Source organism: Scophthalmus maximus, chromosome 12 (assembly GCF_022379125.1).
Source record: "Scophthalmus maximus strain ysfricsl-2021 chromosome 12, ASM2237912v1, whole genome shotgun sequence".
Classification (NCBI taxonomy): Eukaryota; Metazoa; Chordata; class Actinopteri; order Pleuronectiformes; family Scophthalmidae; genus Scophthalmus; species Scophthalmus maximus.
This window is the reverse complement of record NC_061526.1, coordinates 9,824,622-9,852,499: the sequence shown is the minus strand read 5'-3', so window position 1 is coordinate 9,852,499 and position 27,878 is coordinate 9,824,622. Positions and strand designations below refer to the sequence as shown.

General features: G+C 46.5%; 2 protein-coding genes across 5 annotated transcripts in view; both read left to right on the top strand.

The window, feature by feature from the left end:
* The window catches only part of si:ch211-200p22.4 (phosphatidylinositol-binding clathrin assembly protein), a 31,549-nt gene extending 10,481 nt beyond the window's left edge, over window positions 1–21,068 (top strand). Inside the window, exons 3-20 of one of the 3 annotated variants that reach the window (XM_035650735.2) lie at window positions 2,370–2,445; window positions 2,540–2,642; window positions 2,838–2,931; window positions 3,033–3,144; window positions 4,603–4,709; window positions 5,368–5,409; window positions 7,321–7,406; window positions 7,491–7,614; window positions 10,326–10,462; window positions 11,114–11,214; window positions 12,020–12,142; window positions 14,771–14,920; window positions 15,465–15,495; window positions 15,679–15,811; window positions 16,333–16,356; window positions 17,568–17,624; window positions 17,801–17,917; window positions 18,078–21,068. In XM_035650735.2, coding sequence (XP_035506628.2) covers window positions 2,370–2,445; window positions 2,540–2,642; window positions 2,838–2,931; window positions 3,033–3,144; window positions 4,603–4,709; window positions 5,368–5,409; window positions 7,321–7,406; window positions 7,491–7,614; window positions 10,326–10,462; window positions 11,114–11,214; window positions 12,020–12,142; window positions 14,771–14,920; window positions 15,465–15,495; window positions 15,679–15,811; window positions 16,333–16,356; window positions 17,568–17,624; window positions 17,801–17,917; window positions 18,078–18,092 — 1,632 coding nt within the window. In that variant the 3' untranslated portion in view covers window positions 18,093–21,068. The remainder of the gene's footprint in view (window positions 1–2,369; window positions 2,446–2,539; window positions 2,643–2,837; window positions 2,932–3,032; window positions 3,145–4,602; window positions 4,710–5,367; window positions 5,410–7,320; window positions 7,407–7,490; window positions 7,615–10,325; window positions 10,463–11,113; window positions 11,215–12,019; window positions 12,143–14,770; window positions 14,921–15,464; window positions 15,496–15,678; window positions 15,812–16,332; window positions 16,357–17,567; window positions 17,625–17,800; window positions 17,918–18,077) is intronic. The other 2 variants (XM_035650754.2, XM_035650745.2) reach the window with 2 other exon arrangements.
* Window positions 21,069–22,864: 1,796 nt separating this feature from the next.
* On the top strand, window positions 22,865–27,878 carry zgc:92429 (uncharacterized protein LOC445063 homolog). 2 transcript variants are annotated; one of them, XM_047336117.1, is made up of 12 exons: window positions 22,865–23,060; window positions 23,151–23,222; window positions 24,001–24,050; window positions 24,126–24,182; window positions 24,646–24,800; window positions 24,882–24,985; window positions 25,328–25,380; window positions 25,710–25,780; window positions 25,897–25,999; window positions 26,201–26,320; window positions 26,864–26,926; window positions 27,012–27,878. In XM_047336117.1, the coding sequence occupies exons 2-12, from the start codon at window positions 23,159–23,161 to the stop codon at window positions 27,414–27,416; spliced, it is 1,245 nt and encodes a 414-aa protein (XP_047192073.1). In that variant the 5' UTR covers window positions 22,865–23,060; window positions 23,151–23,158; the 3' UTR covers window positions 27,417–27,878. The 2 variants fall into 2 exon arrangements, with proteins under 2 accessions (XP_047192073.1, XP_035506746.2); XM_035650853.2 differs by lacking the exon at window positions 22,865–23,060 and having other exon boundaries at window positions 23,067–23,222.

Here is a 27,878-nt window from a genome sequence, read left to right as displayed (position 1 = left end):
GTGCGTGCGTGCGTGTGCGCCACGCCGAGTGTCCCAGATAGCAAACAGCCTAATTTTGTTTTCAGTGATGTCACTGAAGCACTCGCCTCACTGACACACCCCCTCGCCTCCGTCGAAGTGTAAAAGTGCTGATTCAAGCACTGTGTGTGTGTGTGTGTGTGATCGCTCAGAACAGATTCTCCAATCAGGGAGTGTCTGCCTCTTGTTCCTGTTGAAGGTTATTGATCTGAAGTATCTGCAGACACGTCACTGAGGAGGAGGTGTGTGATTAAACTCCACATGACGGGTTGAGTGGGAGTGAAAATACTCTGAAAGTAAAGTGGAACGGTGAAGCTCAGTGTGGTCACATCTTTGATGAACTCCACAATGTGTCCTTGTACGTTGGTGCAGGACGACGACGTTTACAGATCTGATTCAGGGGCTAATGACTGATTGAGTAAAAGAAGAAAGACGAGGAGGAGCAGGGAGAATCCCAGACAGGGTTTAGGCCAGGCAGGCAGCTTTCTGTCTGTGTACACACACACACACACACTCGTGTGCTTCTTACATAACAGCTGCTCTCGTTCAACTCTTCCCGATCACGACTCGTTCTCCTCGTGTGAGTCATCGCTCGTTCTTTTCTTCTTCCTGGAACCATTTCCAGCATATGATGCGTTTGAGGGAAAGCGAAAGTCGTCCACCGCCACCGCCACACATGAATATTCTCCACCGCCGACTCCCTGAAGAGAAACTGCTCCTGATTGGCCCGTTCCCCTCACACCGCCCCTCCCCTGCTGAAGTGTCCTCGAGCAAAGGGAGTGAATCCCAGACTGATCAATAACTCGTCTGCTGACGGACGAGCGGGAACGTTTGAACTTCCCACGCGTCCCGTGTGACGCGAGGCGTGTTTACCTACCAGGCTGCTCGGGAAACGGATCATGTGCTTCTGTTTCTGTGAATTGTGTTCGTGGACATTTCATCCTAATGGGGATGTTGAACTTTCCCTTTTCCAAAATAGCCCTTGACCAAAAGTATATGGACGGAGACGACCACACGCGCCTGGTCATCTTGTCCCAGGAGGAAGAAGAATGAGACGATGTGAAGTACAATCACGTGTCACGTTCCAACTGGCAGCGTTCTTCTTGCGCACGTACTGAGAAGTATGGAATTTGATTTTTAGTAATTTCCAGGTCTGGAAAATCTTTTGTGTTTCCAGACGTAGAAGTCTAAACACACGTGAATCCAAAGATTTTATCAATAACTGACGATCCGTCTCAATCTCTCTGGTCTCGTGAAACATATTCCCATAAAGATATGGGTTCTGAAAATCTACCGAGAAGAAGTAAAGTCTGGAATTTTGAAATGTGTCTGAACTCTGAACTCGACTGGATCAGAATCCACATTACCTGTCTGGTTACCACGGTAACCAGGTAGAGGAGGGCGAGAGAGGCCAGGTATCAATAAAACACGAGGTTGTTCTTCAATGTGCGTGAACATGAATAATTTGAGGCGTCGACCTGCGTCTGTTTCTCTCTCTCCTCTTCTTCTTGGAACGACTTCTCTGAATAATCTGAGGCTCAGCGGGTTCCCTCCCTCCCTCCTCCCTCCGCCGAGCGTCTCCTCCTCTCTTTTATGGATGTTCTCCTTTTCAACTGTCTCCATGTGTTTCATGTGGGAGGCTGCGGGAGAGAAGCTCCGGCTTCTCGTCAGACGAGCAGTCGACACACAGAGGCGGAGGAAGATTAGGGGGCAAATCTATTCTTCTTGCCGTCTGTCGTTCCCGTCATCAACACGTCCTTTCGGTCGCGGAGAGAGTTCCCTCTCGTATTCTCACTCGATCGTCTTTTTGTGGAAAATTGTCCCCAGTAATATTTGCGTTGGTCCGAAACACACGTTTCCAAATTTCCAGACTCTCTCTTTGCCTTTTTTAAAACATTCCCAGATCTGTGGGACACGTGTCTGAGCAGCTGGATCCAACACACACACACACACACACACACACACGCCGACGAGCATGTTTGTGCTCACAGACGTTCACAGTGTGGCTTGGTTCTCCGCCAGATCTGAGAAATTGGCAAACGGGCCAGTTCTCAGATCATTTTTAAAGTCTTAACGCTGAGATGCTCTTGGGACCCCGAGTTCCCAACACCAGGGAAGACGGCCAAGACGTGTTCCACAGCTCCAAACACATATCCTCTCACTCTCCCTTGCGTCTGAGTCTCGTCCACGCGATGCGAGTTGCTGACTGGAGAGTTGGAGCGTGGTCTCCTCTTCTGGGCAGATGAAGAGACGTAGTGGGAGAAATGGATGAGCCGCCGCCTGCTCAGGGACATTTTCATCTTCCGCCTCATGCGTTTATGATCAGTAACGTTTGTTTCCTCTTCTCCCAGCGTTTCATCCAGTACCTGGCCTCCAGAAACACTCTGTTCAACCTCAACAACTTCCTGGATAAGGGAGCTCTGCAAGGTACAACACACACACGCATTCAGAATGATATTCATCACTATATTATAAATCATACTGTAGCTGTCTCATAACGCCTTCCTTCCTCCTCCCCCAGGTTACGACATGTCCACCTTCATCAGACGCTACAGCCGCTACCTGAACGAGAAGGCCATGTCCTACCGGCTGGTGGCCGTCGACTTCACCAAGATGAAGAGAGGGTGAGAGAGGAATCACAGACAGACGCAGAAATCTGTTTCTCTGAATACTGAGCTTCAGTCGCCGTTTTTCTTCAAACTTCTTCTCTTCAACATTTAGCATTTCTTCTGTTAAAGTGTTTCTTATGCAAAAACATTTCTTCCCCCATAATTTGCATAAAAATGAACATAAGATTCCATGTGTGTCCGTGTCGCCAGGATCGACGGAGTGATGAGGACCATGAGCACAGAGAAGCTGATCAAGACGCTGCCGATCATCCAGAACCAGCTGGACGCGCTGCTGGACTTCCAGGTGTGTGTGTGTGTGTGTGTGTGTGTGTGTGACTGTTGCTCGTTGTGCGTTGATGCGTTTACTTCTTGTCAAGAGGAAGAAATCCTTCTGTTCCCCCCCAGGCCAACCCTAACGAGCTGACCAACGGTGTGATCAACTCCGCCTTCATGCTGCTCTTCAAAGACTCCATCAGGCTGTTCGCTGCCTACAACGAGGGGGTCATCAACCTGTTGGGTAACACACACACACACACACACACACACACGCTCTCAGTCTGTTGTCATGGCAGCAGAGTAGTAGTTGATAAGTGCTTCTGTCGATCTTTACTCAATTATACACTGATGCTTCTTTTCCTCCTTCATTAAGTCCTTCTGTCCCTCTGTCCTTCCTTCCTTCCCTCTGTCCCTCTGTCCTTCCTTCCCTCTGTCCTTCTGTCCTTCCTTCCTTCCCTCTGTCCTTCCTTCCTTCCTTCTGTCCTTCTGTCCTTCCTTCCTTCTGTCCTTCCTTCCCTCTGTCCCTCTGTCCTTCCTTCCTTCCTTCTGTCCTTCCTTCCCTCTGTCCCTCTGTCCTTCCTTCCTTCTGTCCTTCCTTCCCTCTGTCCCTCTGTCCTTCCTTCCCTCTATCCTTCTGTCCTTCCTTCCTTCCCTCTGTCCTTCTGTCCTTCCTTCCTTCCTTCTGTCCTTCCTTCCCTCTGTCCTTCCTTCCCTCTGTCCTTCTGTCCCTCTGTCCTTCCCTCTGTCCTTCTGTCCTTCCTTCCCTCTGTCCTTCTGTCCTTCCCTCTGTCCTTCTGTTCCTCTGTCCTTCTGTCCTTCCCTCTGTCCTTCTGTCCTTCCCTCTGTCCTTCCTTCCCTCTGTCCCTCTGTCCTTCTGTTCCTCTGTCCTTCTGTCCTTCCTTCCTTCCCTCTGTCCTTCTGTCCCTCTGTCCTTCCCTCTGTCCTTCTGTCCTTCCTTCCCTCTGTCCTTCTGTCCTTCCCTCTGTCCTTCTGTTCCTCTGTCCCTCTGTCCTTCCCTCTGTCCTTCTGTCCTTCCCTCTGTCCTTCTGTCCTTCCTTCCCTCTGTCCTTCTGTCCTTCCCTCTGTCCTTCCTTCCCTCTGTCCCTCTGTCCTTCTGTTCCTCTGTCCTTCTGTCCTTCCTTCCTTCCCTCTGTCCTTCTGTCCCTCTGTCCTTCCCTCTGTCCTTCTGTCCTTCCTTCCCTCTGTCCTTCTGTCCCTCTGTCCTTCTGTCCTTCTGTTCCTCTGTCCTTCTGTCCTTCCCTCTGTCCCTCTGTCCTTCCTTCCCTCTGTCCTTCTGTCCTTCCCTCTGTCCTTCTGTCCTTCCCTCTGTCCTTCTGTCCTTCCTTCCCTCTGTCCCTCTGTCCTTCTGTCCCTCTGTCCTTCTGTCCTTCCTTCCCTCTGTCCCTCTGTCCTTCTGTCCCTCTGTCCTTCTGTCCTTCCTTCCCTCTGTCCCTCTGTCCTTCTGTCCTTCTGTCCTTCTGTCCTTCCTTCCCTCTGTCCTTCTGTCCTTCTGTCCTTCCCTCTGTCCCTCTGTCCTTCTGTTCCTCTGTCCTTCTGTCCTTCCCTCTGTCCTTCCTTCCCTCTGTCCCTCTGTCCTTCTGTCCCTCTGTCCTTCTGTCCTTCTGTCCTTCCCTCTGTCCTTCTGTCCTTCTGTCCTTCCCTTGTTCAGCTCCTGACCTTCTCCTCTGTGTCTCTGCAGAGAAATACTTTGACATGAAGAAGAACCAGTGTAAAGACGCTCTGGACATCTACAAGAAGTTTCTCTGCAGGATGACCAAGCTGTCAGAGTTCCTCAAAGTAGCCGAGGTACGCAAACACACACACACACACACACACACACACACACACACGCACACAAACCCTAAGATGGAGGACGTGGTTAGTCGCTCCGTTAGCTCCCTTCCTGACAAAGATGGATCCTCCAGCGACTATCCTTCCCTCCCTCCCTCCTCACTGTACTACAGTAATAGAGGAAACTGTGTGTTCATATAAATGGTCCCGCTCAAGTTCCTTTGTCTTTTATAATGAGGTTTCTGAGGATCTTTGTGCTGATGTGATTCAAAACAACGCTGCTGAATTAAAAAAAAAAAAAGGCTGTAATCTGATCCACACAATAAATAAATGTAAGATCAAAGTCGTGGTTCATGATTATTAAAACAATAAGAACGTCATGTTCTTTCATCATCGTGTCCATGTCTTGAATGTTGTCGTACCATCGTTCACTGGTCGGCCCCGCCCCCCTCCCTCATTGGTCACTGTAAAGTCATCGTCACCCGTTACCGCGACGACAAGTCAGCATGCCGGAAAGTTTTTCCATGTTTATTTCTGTTGTGGTTTATGTTTTTGACGCTGCATGAAGTAACGATTCCCCTCTTTTTGTTTTCTTTTCTCATCTTTTTATTGATTTTTTTCTTCTCCATTTTTTTCTTTTTTTCTTTTGTTGTATTTTGTTTTTTGACAACAGCAAGTTGGAATAGATCAGGGCGACATCCCCGATCTCTCACAGGTCAGTGTACATCTCACCTTCCTCTTCCTCTTCCTCTTCCCTCTTTCCTTTAACAACTCGTTCTTCTTCCCTCCATCACATCTCTCTCTCTCTACGTCACTTTGGTCCAACCGGACGTCTCTGATTTTCCCTCTGGTTTGATTGGTTTGTTGTTTTTCCTTCACTTCTCAAATGGATCTAAAAGCCTCGAGCAGCCGCGAGTCGTCGGCTCAAAGTGTTTGTGGATTCAGGGGAACTCGTTGTTTTAATCCTCAAAGAGAGACGACAGATTAGACTCTGATTTCATATCGTAGTAAACTGAACGTGTTTCCTTTGTAACAGTCGGTCGGAGGTTCAGCTCGTAGCTCCTGGTCGTCACTGACACATTTATGGCGGAGTAGAATAATTATGATTTATGACACCACAGGTCGACTGTGTGGTTGTTGAACTCAGTCGTTTCTTCTTCTGCTCCTTCTTCCTCGTCTGTCGCAGAAAACTAAAGGATCATATCTTGTAGGTGGTGGTTACTAACTGTACTGTCCCCCCCCCCCCCCCCCGGTCTGCTGCATGAACGTCCTCCGCTGCTTTCAGACATGAACCCCTCCTCTTCCTGGACACGACGACGGCTCATCAACACGTTCGCTCACTCACTCTGAATCCTCGCGAGATGTTTCGTGATGTTTCCTCACATTTTCCGGACATTTGGAAAAGTTGCAGAAAATGTCCGCAGCAACATTTGCGGACATTTTTGTTCTCGCAGAGAAGTTCAGGGAAAGTGTGCGCACGTGAGTGCATGTCTGAAAACACTGTGTCGTCACGTATGTGACTTGCACCTTATACACACACGGGCATGTTTTTCTGTTTCATCTTGTCAGAGAGGAGCGACACGATGTTGACTCACACACACCCAGAGAGAGCTCTTGACTACAGAGCGAGGCCTCACCTCTGCCCCTCCGTCTCCGTCTGCATGTCAAACTCCTGGTTTACATTCCTCCTCCTCCTCAGACGTTGTTTATTTCTCGTTTGTCATTCACGACATTGTCGCCTCGGCAGCGACTGACCCGAGTCACATCGTGTTATTAATTATACAAGAATGGATAAAGACATTCTCTCTTTTGTAATTTCTTTCTTCTGCCCCTCAACATTTGAGCGATCGTCACGTAAATTTATAAAAGCTCAGCCGACGTAGTGGACCAGAGTCAGAGCAAACATCCACTGGGTTTTACACAAGCTCCTCCCTCTTTTCTTCTTCTTCTGTTCAAACCCTCCGACAGTTTAAATAGTTTCTGTTTCTTTAACAACCAGGCAACAGTTTGGCAAGAACTCACCGTCTGACCACAAAGGAGACAGACGCCAACACACTCCTGTGTGTGTGTGTGTGTGTGTGTGTGTGTGTGTGTCTGCAGCTCTACACACTTGACATTCTTGTGGGTGGAGAGACAGACATGACGTTGTCATATTTTCACAGTGGAAGAATTTCCTCTCCGGAGCAGAACATTTTTCTTTTCTTTTTCTGTCCTCCTCCTGTCGAGCTGTAGATATAGGAGAGCCTCTGATTGGTCACTTCACCTCGCAGCGGTGAGCGAGGCTCCTCACGAGCACGGGAGACGTCGTGTTGCGAACAGTAGCTTAGCAACAATCCTCCCAAGTAACCTGCTTGCCAACGAGCTCACTGCGACTGCCTCATGTCACCTGACAACAAGCACACATTCTACACACTCGAGTCATGTAAAGATGAAGGTGCCCTGGTCTCAGGAGAAGAACTGACGGAACTTCTCCTTCTCCCCCTTCGCTCCTTGTTTCCTCCTCTTCCTCTGTTCTGTCTCTTAACTCTGAGTGTTTGCTGCATGTGGACGCACTCTGCTGCTCTTCCTGTGTGTGTGTGTGTGTGTGTGTGTGTGTGCGTTAACTGACTCGTCTTCCTCCCGTCAGGCCCCCAGCAGCCTCCTGGAGGCGCTGGAGCAGCACCTGGCCTCTCTGGAGGGCAAGAAGACCAAGGAGCTGAGTGCAGACACCAGGTAGACGGTCACACGAGAGGCCTCGACAGAGTTAGATTTCAAGATCAGTCAAAGAAATAACGAGAGAATGTTTTTCTGTCGCAGAGCGTCCACCCTGTCCAGCGCCGTCTCGTCTCTGTCCTCCACCGGCATGTCGTTCAGCCGCATGGACGAGAAGGAGAAGCAGCTGGCACTGGAGGAGGAGCAGGCCCGACTGCAGGCGCTGAAGGTAACAGTCTGAGGCCTGATACGCCATTTCTGAAGCACGTGTCCAAACGTTAGCTTTGTTCAGAGTTGTTTAAAGCCCCAGTGTACAATTTTTGCAATTTTCTGGCGGCATCTGGTGGTAAAGCTGCAGAACTGCAACCAACTGAGCGACCGACAGGGGACACTTTATGGCGATGCACCTGCTGATTCCGTTTCCGGTTTCCGTCAGCTTCTGAAAATTCAATGTGACGTACTGTGAAACTATATCAACTCATATATGAACACAGAATTATTGACAATATATTCAGTTTCTGTGAATAACTTCCTCCACAACTTTGCATTTTGCTAGAAAACTTCTGATGACACAAAATTCAGACTTTTCTGTCGTACTGCAAACGTAAAATTTAACATGGCGGCTCATAAACTCTCTGTGAATTTACAGTGTTTTATAATTGTTATAAGAATAAAACCTCCCGGAGGAAAAAGGTGTGAAAGTGTCGAGCATGAAATGAGAATAATTTACTGCAGAAATCAGACGAACTGCAGCTGCTGGATTAAACGACATCACATGACGAGTAGTTAATAAACATTATATATATACATATATATATATACACGTAGGGCTGGGCGATAAAACAATAGACACGTAATCAATAGCAATAGAAAATGCGTTCGATAATTCCTCATTGGAAGAAACCGGAGCAAAGAGTCTAGCTACTCCTTTTCCCTGTCTGCCTACAATCAGAGGAAGGTGAAAATAAAAATGTTTAAATTTAGTATATTTTTCTCCTGGTCCTTATTTTAAATAGGTCATAAAAATGATCAATAATTATTATGATACTTATATCGTAATACAGTTTTCAGCCATATCGTCCAGCCCTATACACACATATGTATATATATATATATATATATACGTATGTATATATATATATACATATGTTGCTGTACTGTATGAATCAGGCGACCCGTGTCGTGGCTGATGGATTCCCCAGCAGCTCTGTTCTCTGGTGGTGAAATGCTGCTGAGGACAGAGGCCACGAGGCGGAACAGTCAGGTCACGCACGGCAAAGAGCAACTGAGTCGGAGCGGCGGCGCTACACATCAGTGTGTGTGTGTGTGTGTGTGTGTGTGTGTGTGTGTGTGTGTGTGTGTGTGTGTGTGTGTGTGTGTGTGTGTGTGTGTGTGTGTGTGTGTGTGTGTGTGTGTGTGTGTGTGTGTGTGTGTGTGTGTGTGTGTGTGTGTGTGTGTGTGTGTGTGTGTGTGTGTGTGTGTGTGTGTGTGTGTGAGTGTTAAACCATGCTAACATCCTGTCAGAGCAGATACAGTCTGTCTGCCAGTGTGTGCGTGTGTGCACGTCCTGGCAGATTCGCCGCAGTGTGTGTGTGTGTTTGTGTGTTTGTGCACTCGTCTGATTGGATTGTAGTCGTTGCCCTCGGTTACCCTGTTTCTGCCGAGGTCCACTGATTTACTCTGGTTTAGTGGGAGACGAGAACGTGATGGAGTGAGGGAGAGAGAGAGGGGTCAGCAGGGGTCGTCCACACACACACACACACACACACACACACACACACACACACACACCCCGACCGTCCAGCCGGGGCCTTCGCCCCGAACAACAGCAGTTCTCATTTGTTCCTGGCGACGTGGTCAGAATATAAATGAGACTCAGTCAAGATTCCTTCAGAGATGAAAGAGGCTGAGAAAGGAACCGGATAATTTCCTTCTCTCCGTGTTCGGGATCATCAACACTGTGAAACATACAATATAACACAGTCGGCCCGGCAGGTTGAATATGTTTTATGATAAACTGCACGTTGTTTAGTTCCAAGGTCACTTAACGTAACGGTATAAAACTGTTGTCAGGCAGAATCAGAGCTCAGATTTCTAAAGGAAAGGAGCGTCGTCACGCAGCTGGAGTCTGAGTTCCACACTCCACGATGTGACGGGCGGTTTGGCTTTGTGGCCGTCGCCCTCTTGGGTTTTTCAGACCAGAAGTAGCCGTGTCCCAATTCAATGGCCAGTGGAGTCGCCCTCTGCTGGTCATTACACAGAACACAGGCTTCATGCGACTTGACAGAATCAACTGAAAACTAAACCCTTGTTTGGACTCTCGTCAGCAGAGAGAACAGTCAGATACAGTCTGAGATACACAACGTCAGTGGAAACTGTTTGGTTTTAAAGCTTGAAGCCGATCGTGGTGATGAGTTCACGCGGCTGGACGACGACGTCAAGGTCGCACATCCCAAAAAACAACTGGATGTTCAAACTTAATAAAGACTCAACATTGTTACCTCAGAGATTCGTCTGGTCGGCGCTCAGGCCCTAATACAAAATATCTGGAAATGTGTTCTAATCTTTTTACTGGGGCCGGAGCGCCGACCACCTGGAGGCTGGCGGAGCCCTCTGGTATTTGCTCCGTTTATTCGTGGCTTCCGTAGTGAAGTCCCGACATTGAGTTTATCCCACATCTATGAAATCCGTGTGTAACATGTATTATGTCCACACCTACAGAAAAGCCTCTTGGAGCCAGGCCCTAATACATACAGGAAGTCGTACGCTTTGTCCTTTTCCACGTTTCATACTTTCTCTGTGAGAGTTTGTTTATTTTCATGAGAGAAATAGTTTGTGGTCGTTTCCAAGCATTTGAGTTTACTGGAAACAAAACTGTTATTCAAGTGGGAATTACTGTTAGAACATTGTCCTTCTGTGTGTGTGTGTGGTGTTTCCCAGGACCAGCGGCTGAAGGAGATCAACATGCAGACTCCGCCCTCTGCCTCCCCGAGTAGCCAATCATTGGGCATCGCCAACAACAACCACCACATCACACACACCCCCGAGCTGTTCAGCTCCACACTGTCTGCCAACAGGTACACACACACACACACACACACACACACACACACACACACCATGTCAAGTCTTTGAGGAATAAAGTAATGAGCACAGATACAGAAAAAATAGGTCATTGCAGCAGCAGAGGACAAAATTAGTTTGCACGTGGGATGTTTTGATTCGTTCATAATTAATGATTCGATGCAGAAGACTGTCTGGAGTGTTAAAAGTGAAAACAGTCTCCTGCTGGGTTTGAAGTGTGTGAACGGCAAACACCGTGAATTGTCCACATCCCAATTTTCCGGGTTCATGTGGGGTCCCTGTGTTTGGCCGGCAGCCTGCGCACACGCGTGTGTAAATGACCCAGTGGAGTTACTGTGAAACTGATTATTGAAACTCGACACACACACACACACACACACACACACACACACACACACACACACACACACACACACACACACACACACACACACACACACACACACTGCAACGCCATGAATTCACAGCTCATAACTGTTTTATTGCTTCGTGGAGTTTTACTGAGAAGATTCATCTTCATCTGTGAGAAATCTTTAGTAGCAACTCCAGATATTTATGCTTGTCTGATTAAATATTTATTCTCCGTCTCCATTTTCATATTCTCTCTCTCTCCCTCTTCATCTGTCTCTTCTCCTCCTCCTCAGCGTTCCCAACCTGAGCAGTGACCTGTTTGATCTCCAGCCGGCCTTCATCCCTGCTGTGCAGAGCACTCCGTCCATCTCCACCGCCAACAGTGCCTGGGGAGGTACACACACACTTTTACATATATATGAAGGCACCAGCAGACACACTAATTCAATGAGTACAGAAACGTCTCTCCGTCCGTTCATCCGTCTCTTCTTGAAAACATCCGTTCTCTACATTTCTACAGAAACGAACGTCTGGGAGGCGTTTTTCATCCTGAACGTTCGATAATAATTAAAATAATAATTATAAAGAGACGTTTAGCTGCTTCCAGACCAGAGGATCAGTGTGTGTGGACGCAACGAAACACGTCTTCGTTCAAAACAAATAAAGTCCAAATGTTTTATCTCTCGTGTTTAATCTGAACCAAAAAACAATCAATGTTGGACCTGAACTGACCGGTTTCCTGGGACAGGAGAGAAACAGGTGAACCGTCACTTTAAACAAACAAATGTTTTAAAAGAAAAGTTAATTATTGCTCTTTCGATGTTGTCGTAGTTTCCTCGTTATGCTGAGCTAACAGACGGATATGAATCACATACATCACAAAAAGCTGATTCTCACTCACAAGGAAACTCAGACGTCGTGTGTCGTGTCCTCGGTTCGCGCCCTGAATCCCCCACGGAGAGAAAGACAACAAATAAACAGAAGGTGCATCAGCGGCTCAGCTCTCCTCCTCATCCCCAACATGAACGCAGACTCCCCAGGTTACTAGGCAACAACAACGGCCGCGTGCCGGAGCCCGTGAGGTTCATGTTCTGTAATCCAACAGGACTAGTTCTAACGGGAGGTGGCGGATTATATTTTTGGTCCCTGACAGAAAGATGTTGATCTCTACAGTTGTTCTTGTCACCTGCCTCCCTCAGGACCGGAGAGCCAGGCTCCGCCTCAGGCCGCCGCCCCCGCCCCCGTGGCCATGACGGTAGATTTCGATGCCGTGTTCGGGATTAAGGCCACGTCCGGTAACGACGGCCCGCAGCCTGCAGCCGGTAACGTCCGAGTCCGACCGACCGCCACTAAAACCTTCTGGCTCTGCTGGACGTTTAACTAACACTCTGACCAGCTGCTGCTCTGTCTCACAACCCGCTGCTTCAACGATTATTATTATTATTATCATCAGAGAGTTTCTAATGACAGAACACAATCCAGAAAGACTTTCAGGAAACTGCTTCTCGATGATGAATTCAAAGTTCCTGAAATCTTGTGTTCGTTTTTTTAACAGCACTGAATCTGGACCCAATACGAGACAATTGAAATGAACGTTCAGAAAAAGAAAAGTATGTTTCAGTCAACTTTTCCCGACGTGGACGAGAAACGTGAGAATCAGACGGAGAATATTCGTGCGTGCCTCTTCTGTCGTTTTCCCTCCGTCCATCTGTTTGCTTCTGTTCATTTTGTTGTTGTTCACAGCCTCTCTTCCTCTTCCTCCTCCTCCTCCTCCTCCCTCCGTTTATTTCATCCTTCGCTCAGTTTTTTTTCATCATCACACTTCACAAGACAAGAATCATCTAGGCAACTCCTCTCCATCTGCTCTCCATCTGCTCTCCTCCTCCTCCTCCTCCTCCTCTTCCTCCTCCTCTACCTCCTCTTCCTCCTCCTCTTCCTCCTCCTCCTCCTCCTCTTCCTCCTCCTCTACCTCCTCTTCCTCCTCTTCCTCCTCCTCCTCTTCTTCCTCCTCCTGCTCTTCTTCCTCCTCCTCCTCCTCTTCCTCCTCCTCCTCTTCTTCATCTTCCTCTTCCTCCTCCTCCTCCTCCTCCTGTCCACTTCTACCTGACAACGCTCTTCATGGTGTTATTAATATCTCTTTGCCGTCGTCTACGTCCACAGACCTGTCATTATGTCTGTCTCTTTATTTTCCTCCTCTCACACGTGATTACTTTTCTTTCTTTCAGTGGAAGAACCTCGACGTTTATTTGATTCTCATGAATTGTTTTGTTTGTTGTGTCTGACAGTTGCTGGATCTTTAATCAATATGTTTAGATTCTCGGTCGGTTTTGAAAATCTGAAATTCTGCATTTGCAAATTTCAATGATTGAAAAGAGCAGTTGGTTTTCTCTCATGTCTCACCTGCTTCCTCGTCTTTCCATCATGTATTAATATTTTCAACAATAAGAAACTCGTCCCTGATCTCACGTTCAGCAGCATGTGTTCGATTTCTCTCTTTGATCCTAAACCAGATCGACCTGAACACCATCAGCTTCTTCACCTCCGACTCCCTCCCTCTTTTACTCTCCTCCTCCTCCTGGTCCCCCCGCGATGTTACTCTTTGTTTTTCTCTCTCTCTTTCTTCATCTCTCTGCTTCTTCAAGAAAATAAGTCACCATGTGTTTTATCTCCGTGACAACGATAATGGAAGTGGCGACAGTGGGAGAGAAATAAAGAGATGGAGAACAGAACTGTGTTTCTTTCCTCCACCAGTTCCTCTCTTCCTCTCTTCTCTCTTCGTCTTCCTCCCCTCTGTCATCGAGCAGGAAAGTGTTTTCTGGTGTCAGCACCTCTGTCAGACCTGAACTTCCCTTCCTGACTAAATATTATTCCTCCCTCTTTGTGGTTTTGTGGCGACACAAGCACATTCATATCTTCATATCTCGCTCCTCGTCCGCCCTGTGACAGGGAGTGATGATGCAAACAACAGAATTCACACGTACATTTTGTAACTATGTAAGAAATCTTCAGCGTATCACAAGGGTTCACTTTCTCCTCCACACACACACACACACACACACACACACACAGTGATTAGTTGTGTGTGTGATTGTGTTCGTCCGTGGCGCGCGCGTGTGTGTGTGTGTGTGTGTGTGTGTGTGTGTGTGTGTGTGTGTGTGTGTGTGTGTGTGTGTGTGTGTGTGTGTGTGTGTGTGTGTGTGTGTGTGTGTGTGTGTGTGTGTGTGTGTGTGTGTGTGTGTGAGAGTGAGATAAATCCATCATCTGAAGCGACTGACTCAGGGATTCTAGACTCTGTGTCTGTGTCTCTGTAGTTAAATGTTAAAACAGGTCAGGAAGAATTCAATTAACTGTGACACAGGAAGGGATGTTCATGTTCAGCAGCGCTCTGAGATTAAAACCGTTCAGCTGTAGAACAGAATCCGTCTGAGAGAAGAATTTGTTTCCTTCATCGCTTGTCAGATTGTTGCTTCACAAATTAAGAATCTTTTCTCTCAGTTTATGATTTTTGCAGCCGCAGGTTTTGTCGATCTGAATCTTTTGAGTCCTTGATTTCACGCACTGATGTTCCTGAACGTTTCAGGACCCACCTCATTCAGAGGAAACACATTCTGCTTTTTCTTTATTTTTGCTCTTTCCTCTCACGTGTTATACTTTTTCATTTATGTAAAAAGTTCTGTAAAGTAAAAAAGTTGAAAGTGAAGGAAGAGAACACTGAAACATCTGTTCCATGGTGACATCACCATCTTACAGACGTGCACGAAGCATCGAGCAGCTGTTCTGACACGCCCACATTAACACCATCAACCTGAATATGTTTCCTTTCAGATCTTTGATGTGACGGCTGCTTTAATAAACTCAACACACGTGATCTCTCGCTCTCTGCTTCTGGTTCTGTGTGGTTCCACTAACTGTTCCTGCTCACGTGTCGCACTCCTCTGGTGTCCCTCCAGGTTTCGACGCTCTGGGAGACTTGTTGAAGCCGACGGTTCCCACGCACTCGGCTCCTCCTCCTCCTCTTCCTCCTCCTCAGATGAGCATCCATCACGGAGGGAAGCTGCTCGCCAACGACCTGGACTCCTCCCTGGCAAACCTCGTGGGCAGTGAGTCTCCACATATTCAGATATTATCTTTCAACCCTCTGTGATTCCACGTGGCAGCAACACCACAAGTCCTCCTCTGTTGTCATGATGAAACCAGCTACTCAGGTCAAGTACGATGGAAGCCAAAGAGAAAACACGTGGGTGTTCAGGTTACATCTACATGCACATTGACCTTTACCCTTTAGTCTCGACTGAGTGACGACCAAGAGCAGCACCGACGTGTGCGTGCTTTAAGAAACCAATCAAAGAAACGTTAAGCCCCAGTGTGTCACTTTAGTCATTTTCTGGCGCCATCTGTTGGTAACCGCAACCAACTGAGCGACCGACAGGGGACACTTCATGGTGTCGCACCGCTGATTCCATCTCCTGTTTCCATCAGCGTCAGAAAATGTGAAGTGAACGTGACGTTTTCTGGAGCGTAGAAACATGGAGACTCTTCTGGAACATCTACCTCCCTTCACGAAGACTTAGCCATTAAAAACCATCTCAAATATTACAATGAACTCTGATCACTGACTTCCTGTTTGTCTCTGTTCCTCCTCAGATCTCCAGTTTGGTGGAACTCCTGCCAAGAAGTAAGTGTCTCCAGCTCTCGTAGTTTCAGGACGGAGCTTCGTACCAACAGGAAGTCCTGATGTCCCTGCTTCTCTACGTTCTGTGACGGACGCTTGTGTCTAAAATTCAGAGGATGTTTCTAAAGAAGGAGCGACTTGATTAAGGTTCTGTTTTGAGAGTCTGACTCGTGTTGTTCCTCTCAGGCCGGAGATGCACTGGAGTCAGCCTGGAGAGAAGAAGCTGACCGGGGGCCACAACTGGCAGAACAAGACCATGACCACCACACAGTGGGGCCCCGCCCCCGTGGCCCCGCCGCCCATACCTGTGCCACACGTGGTAAGAATCACACAGCGTGGACGTGAGGACACGATCCATCATGGCGTCTTTATCAAAAACTTCTTCTTTAGAACTCACTCGAAGTAAACCTACACACACACACACACACTGTGCATGTGAGTGTATTGACTTGGTACAGTATATAAGTGTGTGTGTGTGTGTGTTTCTGGCTGACGAGGACAAACTGTCACTAACCTTCACTTCCTGTCTTTCTCCAATATTATCATCTCCTCTCTCTCTCCTTCCTGTCCACCTCGTGTTTCGCTCTGTCATCGACTCGTCTTCCTTCCCCGTGTTTTTGTTTTTTGCGTCGTCATCTGCTCCGTCCTGTTTTTCACTTCACTGCTTTCGACATCTTCACCTCCTCCTCCTCTTCTTTTTGTTTCCTCTGCTCGTTCCTGTTCATCTCTCTCTCTTTTTGCCCACGTTGTCGTTTCTTTCTTCTGTTTTTCTCTTGTATTCTTTGTCTTCACCTCATCATTTCTCCCTCTCTTCCTTCTCCCTGTCGCGTCCCGATGCAGAATGGAATGTTCTATACTAGTTATGTAAGTACTTTTCCCTGTTTAGCCTCAACCACTTGCTAAATGACTTCCCTCTCGCCGTTTTCTTCTCCATCTCTTTCCTGTCACCTTCTTTCTTCTTCTCTTCCTTGAAGACGCATCATTCAAATAATCGAACACAGAAAATGACTTTTTGGTTTTGTCTCTGTCAGACGGTCGACTGAGTTCTGCCTCGACATGAAAACAGAAAATATTAATATTCGTGTCTCAAAAAAAGCAAACGTCACGTTCGTGAGCCGAAACACAACCAATGAGTCAGAGCGGCAGAAATAAATCAGACGTCACCGAGCGAGAGCCGCGCGTCAGACAGAAGTTGTTACAAGACAAAGGTGTAATTTTAAAGGTGTAACTTTTCAAAAAGACATAATGTTATAAAAATGTAAAGAGGAAAAAACAATTATGAGAATTGTAAAATAGTTAAAAATATAAGGATGTGATACATTACGACTTTATTCTTTAAGTTTTATGTCTTTCATCTCAACGTATTCTCGTAATATTACAACCAAATTCTATAAATCTCTCTTCTTCCTCAATATCTTTCTAACATTCCATCATATGTCGTGACACAGTTTTCACTGTGAAGCGATCTAATTTAATTTCTTTCCCTTTGTTCACAACTGACAAGAAGAATAATGATAAATACAGTCATGAGGACAAATCAGACTCTGTTCCAGTGTAACGTACAATTTGTTCAAAACATTCATTAAAGTGTCGTTGCGTACTGTAAGTACTAATTACAGGATAATGTGAGGGTGGTTTTATTTTTTTTCCCATAAAAGTTTAAACCCACCATTGTATTACCTTGATTTATGTGATCGACCATTTACAAAGACAGCAGAGATGATAATTATATATGATGTCAACACACAGATAATTATTTACACGTGATATTGACATTTACATGAGATCCCACTGGTCCTGATCCTGTAATGTGCAGATGTGGCAGGTTTCCCAGATGCTCATTGGTGAGAGGTGACGTCTGTTTATATGATCACTGGTGTACAGGATGTGCCTTAGAAGAGGCTCCGCCTCCGAGATGCTCACTCACGTACAGTTTGTTGAGCGGCGTTCGATGCTCAGAGCAGGTTTCCACTGAGCTCCGACTGTGATTTAATCTGACGTCAGAGATCATAAAGAGATTTGTATCAATGTGCAGTAAAACTATCCAACGTGAAAACTTTACTGTTCCCCTCCAGGCTCCGGCTCCAATGGCTTTTCCCATGACCACACCGCAAGTGCCTGTGTATGGAATGGTGAGTGTTCTCCAAGCACACATACCATAATATGATGTACTGTACTGTACATGTATAAGAGGCCTTCGGCTGGCTGTTTTCATTATGGATTCATGGCTTCATGATTTTCCTGATAAGAATATCACAAAACAATAAGTTAAAACATGCCATGACTCCGCCCCCCTCGCCCTCTGCAGGTCCCTCCCCAGATGGGTCAGATGGGCGGGGTCCCCGTCATGGCTCCTCAGCCAATGATGTACAACCAGCCTGTCCTCAGACCCACCAACCCCTTCGCACCGATGCCCGGAGCCCAGGTGACGCACAGAAGAATTCACGAATATTATGATATAATAATCACATCGGCCGTTTCATTTGCTCCCAAAGGAAAATCACAAAGCAACTAGAATACAGATCTAATAATTTCAAGTTTCACTTCATCTGACATTCCTGTTTCTTCCTTCTCCCCCTGTTCAGATGCAGTTCATGTAGAAACCAGTCGGGGGGAGCAGAGTGCCAAAAGCCACAAACTCAACAAACAGCAGCAGAAGAAGACGATTTGATCACGTTAAACATGGCTGAGACTCAGACAAGGAGGAGCAACCACCCACAAACAAAAAACAAGATGGAGGCACGAGGTGGAGGGACGCCATCTTGGATGGTCATTGTCTGAAACAGCTGCTGGTGTGTGTTACGTCGTCTGATTGGTGTTGTAAATCTTATCGATGAAGTGACGTTCCAGGAGAGAAAGACGGAGATCCTACCTCTGGTTTTCAGTCACATGTATATAAAAACACATATATGTATTTATATATGTCTGACTGCTGCAGAATTAGCTTTATTTCATACTGGTGCTATCTCGTGTTCGTTCAGTGGGTTTTAATATCCCTGTTTTCTCAGCAGCTGTTTCAGACGAAACCTTTACGACTTCCTCTGCCTCGTCCTCCGTCGACCAATCAGAGAGAGCGTTCATGTTCTGCTCTGTGTGTGGAGGAAGCGTTTCTCCTCTGCTGAATGTTTTTTCGGAGCTTGTAAAGTAAAATTTGTCGAAACCGTTTTGTTAATTGCCGTCAAGCGTTTTGCTGTTTTGTGTTTTTCAGCCTGAAAGTCTTGGTTAAAGCCACAGACACACAGACAGACGGGGTGTTAGCAACGACATGCTAGCATGACACAGCGTCGTCTGGACTGTCCTCGAACCAGAAGTTTCCATTAAAATATATATTTCTCAAGGTGGCACAGTGAAATTCCTCAACAGACGTTTACGTTCGGCTACAAACTCGTTGGTCGGAAGTTGAACATGAAAAGTGATTTCCTCCACGTGAGCAAAATGTCACCATGGTAAATGAAGGTGTCGCCTGTTGCTAGGCAGGTTTATCTTCACGTTTTTGGGGCTAAAATGGAGGAAGTGTGTGTTAGCATGGTTAGCACCTCGGTGATCCTGTGAGTATCTGTTGTTCTCGTCTTCATTCAAACATCCAGGTTTTCTAAAGAAACAGCTTTTTGGTGACGGATCCACATCATCACCTACATCTTGAACTTTATGATTGACAGCAGCAGCGAGCGACTGAGTTCAGTGAATCGAGTTGAATTCACTTTAAATTGCACTGAATCAAAGTGAGACTGTCTGAACCTTCGGCACAATCCGTCGCCACGGAAACCACATGCATTGACGTACGACGTCGTTGTACATCGCCATGCGCGTGACTGTCTCATTGTGCGTGTACTGTCTCACCTTGTCGTGTATTTGTTTCCATTGAGGGCTAATTTTCCCGGGGGTCAGACTTTCCGAGCGAGTTTAACATGAAATGTGCTCGTTTGTTTTTTTTGTTTTTGTACAAAGCTCTTGTTGCACAATGCAAAGACGTTGCACCGAGGTGACGAGTCCAGGCCGATTTGTGAAGGTAGTTAGAGTTTTGTCTGATCCACCAGCCGACGGCAGGAAGCTGAACGTTCGTACTGACGACCTCGTGTCCACATCCCAACCATCCGTGATCGTCCTCGTCAGTCGACTTGTTCTATCTCTACGATTCTTCTTTTTGTAGTCTGGTCTGTGTAGATATGTAAAAAATAACAACAATAACCAGTTTCTGTGTCGATGGCCTGCTCCTCTCGTCCTCGGCCAGTGTCTAGTATCTGTAGCTCTATTGTCTCTAGGTGTGGATGAACCCTGGTCGACTCCTCCAGCTTCACCGTCCCTTCGTCTTCTTCATCTTCTTCTCCTGTCACGACTCCTACGCCCTAGCCCCGCCTCTCTGTCACAAACTGCGTTCTGATTGGACCGTTGACTGTGGGGGCGTACAGTACGTAGTCCGACCGCGAGCCGAATGCCAACAGATTCCAGCAGCAGCTCAACTCGGTTGTTTTTCCACAAATCACTTGGAAAGTTGAACAAAATTTCCACTGGAATCACGATCCCAACTCGCGTCACGTACAAGTGGATCGTACGACTGACGCTCGTCCTCGTCCCCTCCAGTCTCACCTGGGAGAAGCCCACTTCCTGCTCCGCTAGGACAAGTGTCTCCTTCAGGTCCGACACTCGGACTCTCAAGTGAAACTTCACATCGTTTGTCCTCTTGGATATTTTCCCCTTAAGGAAACTAGATAGTGAAGAACAGTGACATCATCTTCTCCCGTTTCCTGAACCGTTCACTGGTTCCTTTGGTTTCGTCGTGTCCCTCCTCTTCCCGCCTCTCCGTCTGGGTTCGTCAGGTCAGTTCAGGACCAGATCTGCATCGTTGTAGCATGAATCCAACGTGGAGAAGGAAAACGTCGGTGGGCGCATGGTTCTGTCGTCGTCGTGGGTGTTTGTCCTTTTTCCAAAAAACAAAAAAGCATGATCTGACAGTGATGATGAGGATGGTGATGAATTCCCTCCTCTTGTCGTCCGTGACTGAAGTTTAAAGAAACATCTGTCACCTGCGGCGCCCCCCGCAGGCCGTCGCGTGAGTCGCAGGATGAATTCACAGATTCATCAAGCGACAGAAACAGAGAAACACTTTCAGTCAGATTCTCGAGCACGTTTGTGGTTTTTTTCTACATCGGTGTTTTGTTTTGAGATTCGCTGCCTCACGACTCTTGTACATAGAGAATATTCACACGCTCATAATCCTGCAGCCGCTTTTTACTTTCATGTACTCGTTTATGTTTCTGATACAGCAGTATATATATCGTCATGGTTACTCCTCAGTGGGGGGCGGGACAACGTGTTCCATCAAGCCAGGGATATTGTCAAAGATGCCAAATGTTTTTACTCTGTGTCTCTCTGGTCTCTGTCTCCGCCCACTTTGTCCTTGTACATTGTTTTCTATTTATTTAAAGCAGAACTATGGATTGTGTATCAAAGCATGGAAATCTAACAAATGTTCACACGGACAAAAATCACAGGCTTTTTATTTTACAGCAGTATATTTGTTTATTCTAGGGATTCTTTTTTGGAAGAAATAAAAAAAAGTCATTTTCATTCCTAAACCGTCGTCGTCTTGTTTTGTTGACAGGTGCCGAGTTGAACTCTGACCTCAACCTGCAAAGATTCTACAAAAACCCATGAAATGTTCTTTTTTAATAAGTCTCAGACGATAAAAAGTCGAGGACTTGAAACGTGGAACAGAATCCTGTGAGTTTTAATTTGAGCCTCAGGGTCTGAGAACGTGTTTGATTAATTCATCCTCACGTCTGGTTTCATGTTTGTGTGTCTGCAGCTTTTCACATATTAATATTTTAATATCTGCCTGGTGCTGCTGTCGGGCACAAGGGGGCTTTGCTCAAGGGCACAAAGGCATCACTTTAGTCCAAGAAGCAAATAAAATACACAGAAGGTCAAAATTACAATCTGAAACACTTTTCTGCTTTTAGATTATTAGATGATATTTTAATACTTATACATCATTTACTATATACTGCGGTTTAAGTGACTTTGACATGTTCACTGGAGGCGGCCAGGGGAATCGAACCACCGACCTTTTGGCTAGTGGACGACCCACTCCTCCTCCTCTTCAGGATTTTTTTGATTTGAGGACTTGGTTGTTACTTTCTGCCACATCTCGTTTGTCCCTTCCAGGCCTCCGTATGAGTGTTTTCTGTATTGTTCTGTAAAGTTTCATAATTCTTATTGCATTAGTTTGTTATGACCTTTATCTTACTGCTTGTTATTATTTCAATCACCTGATTTCACCGAGGGGTTTGTTGGGCGACACTAACTGTCACCACTAGATGGCGGCAGCGGGCGACACTAACTGTCGCCACTAGATGGCGGCAGCGGGCGACACTAACTGTCGCCACTAGATGGCGGCAGCGGGCGACACTAACTGTCACCGCTAGATGGCGGCAGCGGGCGACACTAACTGTCACCGCTAGATGGCGGCAGCGGGCGACACTAACTGTCACCACTAGATGGCGGCAGCGGGCGACACTAACTGTCGCCACTAGATGGCGGCAGCGGGCGACACTAACTGTCGCCACTAGATGGCGGCAGCGGGCGACACTAACTGTCACCGCTAGATGGCGGCAGCGGGCGACACTAACTGTCACCACTAGATGGCGGCAGCGGGCGACACTAACTGTCGCCACTAGATGGCGGCAGCGGGCGACACTAACTGTCACCGCTAGATGGCGGCAGCGGGCGATACTAACTGTCACCACTAGATGGCGGCAGCGGGCGACACTAACTGTCGCCACTAGATGGCGGCAGCGGGTGACACTAACTGTCACCACTAGATGGCGGCAGCGGGCGACATTAACGTTGATGTTCAAGTATTAGATTATACTCAGGAGTTTCTGTGTACTATATGTGTATACAGTTTAAAATACATAATTCTTTATTAAAAACAAGTAGTGCTGGTTGTTTGCCAGTTTCCTCCAGTTCTGTCAACAATGTTGACTGAGTTCTGTCACTTCAGTCAGAAGAGCAGAAACTGAAGATCACATTCAGTCTTTCATGTTGTATTTACAGAAGAATAAAGTGTCCCACTCATCAGACAAACAATAAACTGACATGTTGTTCACATCATTACATAAAAACCTGCTCTGCTGTCGAGCATCTTTAAATCATTACAATTATTTTTCAAAAGAGAAACTGCAGCTGGATTTTGCCGGAAAAGAAAAATATATACTGTATACTGAAAGTGAAATAGAGGATTCATGAGGAGGCTCTTTGATTCCCAGTGAACCAACACGTCAGATTCGAATCACTGTGAGAAAAGAATCTGTGAGCGTCTGTGGAGCCTCGGCTGCAGGAATGTGTTCGTCTGCCACGCGTCAGATACGTCCTGACAGCTGAGGACTGAGCCGCTATTTATATCTCCTGTCACTCAACCAGACACACAGAACCTTCCTCAGTCGAACCTTCTGGACGTGAGAGCTGGACCCTAAGACAACTGACAGAGAAGAGGAAGAGAAGAGAAGAGGAGAAGAAGAGGAGAAGAAGAGGAAGAGAAGAGAAGAAGAAGAGGAGAAGAAGAAGAGGAGAAGAGAAGAAGAAGAGGAGAAGAGAAGAAGAGGAAGAGAAGAGAAGAAGAAGAGGAGAAGAAGAAGAGGAGAAGAGAAGAAGAAGAGGAGGCAACATGACGCTGCTCTGCTACAACAAAGGCTGTGGACAGAAATATGAAGCTGACAAGAACAAGGAGGGTAAAGATTCTGATTTGATCTCCTGTTGATGATGTGACGCCTCAGTGAAACGTAAATCTGATCAGATTTTCTCAAAAAGTCACTGGACTGAAATCAGGAAGATTCTAAAACAAATATTGAACCTGGTCAACTTCTCCAAATCCAGTAACAACCGCTGAAACTATGTAACTCATAGACTGAACTTTATTTTGAAAGTTTTCTCTTATTCTCATTCATCTGCAAATTCAATGTAGAAACTGAAAATCAAATCTGGACAAACAAAGAAGATTATCTCTGAGTGTGAGTGAGTGAGTGAGTGAGTGAGTGTGTGTGTGTGTGTGTGTGTGTGTGTGTGTGTGTGTGTGTGTGTGAGTGAGTGAGTGAGTGAGTGTGTGTGTGTGTGTGTGTGTGTGTGTGTGTGTGTGTGTGTGTGTGTGTGTGTGTGTGTGTGTGTGTGAGAGTGAGTGAGTGAGTGAGTGAGTGAGTGAGTGAGTGAGTGAGTGAGTGAGTGAGTGTGTGTGTGTGTGTGAGTGTGAGTGAGTGAGTGAGTGAGTGAGTGAGTGAGTGAGTGAGTGAGTGAGTGAGTGAGTGTGTGTGTGTGTGTGTGTGTGTGTGTGTGTGTGTGTGAGTGAGTGAGTGAGTGAGTGAGTGAGTGAGTGAGTGAGTGAGTGTGTGTGTGTGTGTGTGTGTGTGTGTGTGTGTGTGTGTGTGTGTGTGTGTGAGCCACATGCTCGTCTGAGCAGCTGCCGACCGACTGTCCCGTTATTTATGGCCTCTCTGTGTCTTTCTCTTCCTACAGATTCCTGCCTCTTCCATCCTGGAATCCCGATCTTCCACGACGCCCTGAAGGTAAAATACTAACTGACGAGTATCAGATGAATAGACAGACAGATAAATATGAAACGGATCATATCTGTCCTCCAGGGTTGGTCCTGCTGCAGGAAGAGGACGACGGACTTCTCAGAGTTTCTCTCCATCAAGGTAACGAATACAACGAATACTGTGAACGTTCATAAAGTTACTGTATGAATTCATATCTAAAAAGGATGGAGGAGGAAAAACGCACTTAGATAATGTTACACATTAAACTCAAGTTTTTAATCTGATGCCAAATAAAAGAAAATTAATATTGATACAAACCATGTTTTATTATTAAGAGCAGATTAATTCTGTAGGTTTATTAACAGACAGTTACTGAAAATATTCAGACAATTATTCTGTTTTTTTCTGTTAAATACATGAATTTTAAAACTAATATTTAACACTAAACTTCTGTCAATATTCAAAACAAGATTTGGTATTAATATTCTCATATGATGAATTCTTGAATTTTAAACTTCTTGTAACTTGTGAATGAGCCGTGAAACAAAGAGGATCCATCTCTTCAAACTTTGATTTTACTCCAGATGTATTTCTGTTATTTTGTGTCTCTGGTTGTGCGCAGGGCTGCACCCACGGGCGCCACAGCGACCAGAAGCCCCATGAGCCTTTGCGGCCCGAGGTCTCGTCCGACAAGACGGAGACGAAACAAACCAACGGTCCCGAGATCATCTACCAGGGACCCAAGTCTGCAGAGGCGCTGCAGAAGGAGCGACCCAGGTGTGTGTGTGTGTGTGTGTGTGTGTGTGTGTGTGTGTGTGTGTGTGTGTGTTAACATGGTGTGTGTGTTGTCGTGCGCAGCTCCGACGAGCACCGGACCCGACTTCCTCAGAACGTGTCGCTGTCGCTCGCTCAGATTCTGGAGAAACTGGAGATCAGCAACCGAGCGGAGAAGGAGCAGAAAGGTCAGAGGTCAGAGGGGGAACGAGACAGATTCAAGGGAATATTTTCAGTTTTGTCATAGAAAGTGAAACATTAAAGACCATTTCAGTCAAAATGACATTTCAATCATGAACAAACTGCATTTCTGAACATAAGTGAATCCAAAAACAAATATTTTCCATTAGAATTACATTAAAAAATGAAATGTTTCTAAACCCGAGGGTCTATATTTGAGGTCAGACGTAATGACGCAGGTCACTGGACTAGAATTAAGACAAATTACACTTTACTCCTCAAAATACAAGTTGAAAGATGTGGGATGACAAACGTTCCTGACTTCCTGTTTCCTGTTTGCGTCCCGACAGAGAATCAGGCCGTGATGTCGGGAACCAGGTGCAAGAACTCGGGATGTAAATCAGTGAGTCTTTTTATTACTTATTATTTATTCATCAGTCACTGACTCACAAACACATTGTTGTCTTCATGTAGTCGTGAGGACCGACCGACGTGTCCTCACGACTACATGAAGACAAGTGTCCTCACGCGTCCTCTGAAGCTCGACAGCGGCTCCATCTAGTGGACGAGGACGGCAACAACACACGAGGTCAACCGTGAATCCATTTTAGGAAAATTTATACTACTACTAAAAATATGAGCGTTTGATGTGAAATCCTCTGTGAGCCGACGACGTGATTGACAGGTGAGGAGAAAGTGTAACCTGTAGAATACTACTGATGGTGCGTTCAGGTGTACCAGGGCCCAGAGACGGACGAGGAGATCTGCTCCCACCACCCCGGAGCCCCCGTCTTCCACGAGGGGTGAGACACTACCTCATTATTATTATCATCATACGTTTTCCACAAAGGAATAAAGTCAAACACACCCTTCATTCATGCAGTTTCATGTCAATGTGATGATGATTGATGTTGTTGAGGTACAAGTACTGGAGCTGCTGCTGCATCCGGACGATGGACTTCAACGCCTTCCTGGACCAGAAGGGCTGCGACACCGGCAAACATCGCTGGATCCCCAGACAGGTACGGACCCGACCGTGTTCAGAAGTCTCTGAATGAGAAAGATCTCTATCCTGGTTCAAACATGTAAAAGAGAAGAAACTGTGCTAGAAAATATACAGGGTGAAAATATTCTCAGTCAGGATATTTCATATTTGTCCGTATCCAGTCTGATGAGACTGACCTCTGTGTGTGTGTGTGTGTGTGTGTGTGTGTGTGTGTCAGGACAAGAAGAAGGTGGCGTGTCGACACGACTGGCATCAGACTGGAAACAATGTCGTTCTGACAATTTACGCCAAGAACACAAACCCTCAACTGTCCTGCGTCGACGCCAACCGCACGCTGGTGAGCGACATCACATGTACTTTATATATATATATATATTTAATTATCTTGTTCATTTACATGCAGGCTTATGTGAAGACTGTTTTACTAGTTAGTGTCTAACTTATTCTTTATAGATCATTTATGTAAAAATGACGAGCTTTATGAATTCATATTAGGTCATAAGTAAGAATGTGGATGAATCACAATGCAGACACTTGTTACAGGTTGATAACATTTGTAATCATTCAAAGTTTATTGCTTTGAATTGAAGCATTTACTGGTAAAAGACAATCTCTTCTCTTTTTAATCATTCATTGATAAATATGTTCACTAAAATTAGCTAAAGCTTTTATACCACAACTCCTATTAGTTGTCACTTGTAACATAAGTGATCCAATTAGGTTCTGAAAAGCTGTTTTAAGACATGAATTCTCTCTGGAAGCAGCTGATCTGAGACAACATGGAATCAAACGTCCCATAAGACAATCTCCCATTCAGCCTGTTGGCGCTCGACAGTGACCGTGAGGATGATGATGATGATGATTTCCTTCTGTCCTGCAGCTCTCGTGTCAAATCCAGTTTGAGAACGACAAGATATTCAAGAGAGACTTCCACCTGTGGGGGGTGAGTCCAGAGCTCCGCCCACGTGTCAATCAAATTCACTTTGTTTCCATGTTGTTAGAGAATGTCCCTGACTCCGCCCCCTCAGGTGATCGACGTGACGCGGAGCTGCGTCAACATGGTCCCGTCCAAAGTGGAGGTTTCCATGCGGAAGGCCGACCAGGTGTCCTGGGGCAAACTGGAGGATCCCAACTACCAACCGGAGCCCGAGCCCGTCGACGCCAGCGAGGCGACGCCGCGGCCCGACTGGGACATCGACGACGACGACATCAGCGACTCGGACGAGGAGTGGGCGTACGACACGGCGGAGAACAAACAGCAGGAGAAGGTCGGAGACGAGAAGAAGGAGCAGGAAGAGAAGCAGAACCTGCAGAGGAAGGAAGTGGAGGAGGAGATGAAGAGGGCGATGGAGGAGAGGAGGAAGGAGGAGGAGGAGAAGAAGAAGAGGCAGGAGGAAGCGGAGGGATTCGAAGACATGCCGGACCTGGAGTGAAACGAGCAAACAACACTGTCACTACTGTCACCAGTCAGATTCCACTGGAAACAAGAAATAAAGACTTGGATTTCTGTTCTTCATCTGACGAGTTCAAGAGTCCGTATGTTTAGACAATGTGACAATGTTCTCGTGTGTGAAAAGCTCCAGAGCCTCTCGTGTGACAGACTCGTCTGTTTGATGTGTGATGTTCAACTGAGGAGGAGAAACCTCCAGTCGTGAAACTACAGGGACTCAAGACGACCGACGGACGGACGGACCGATGGACGGACCCAAGGACGGACCGACCGACCGACCGACGGACGGACTGACACAACTCCCTCCTGAAGTTCACCACATTGACGATTCAACTCTGAATTCTTTGACAATGTTTTATTGTTTGCTCTCGTTCATCTACATCCATGAATTATTCTCTGTGACTCATCAACATGTTGAACATGATAAAGACACCAAACATCCCTG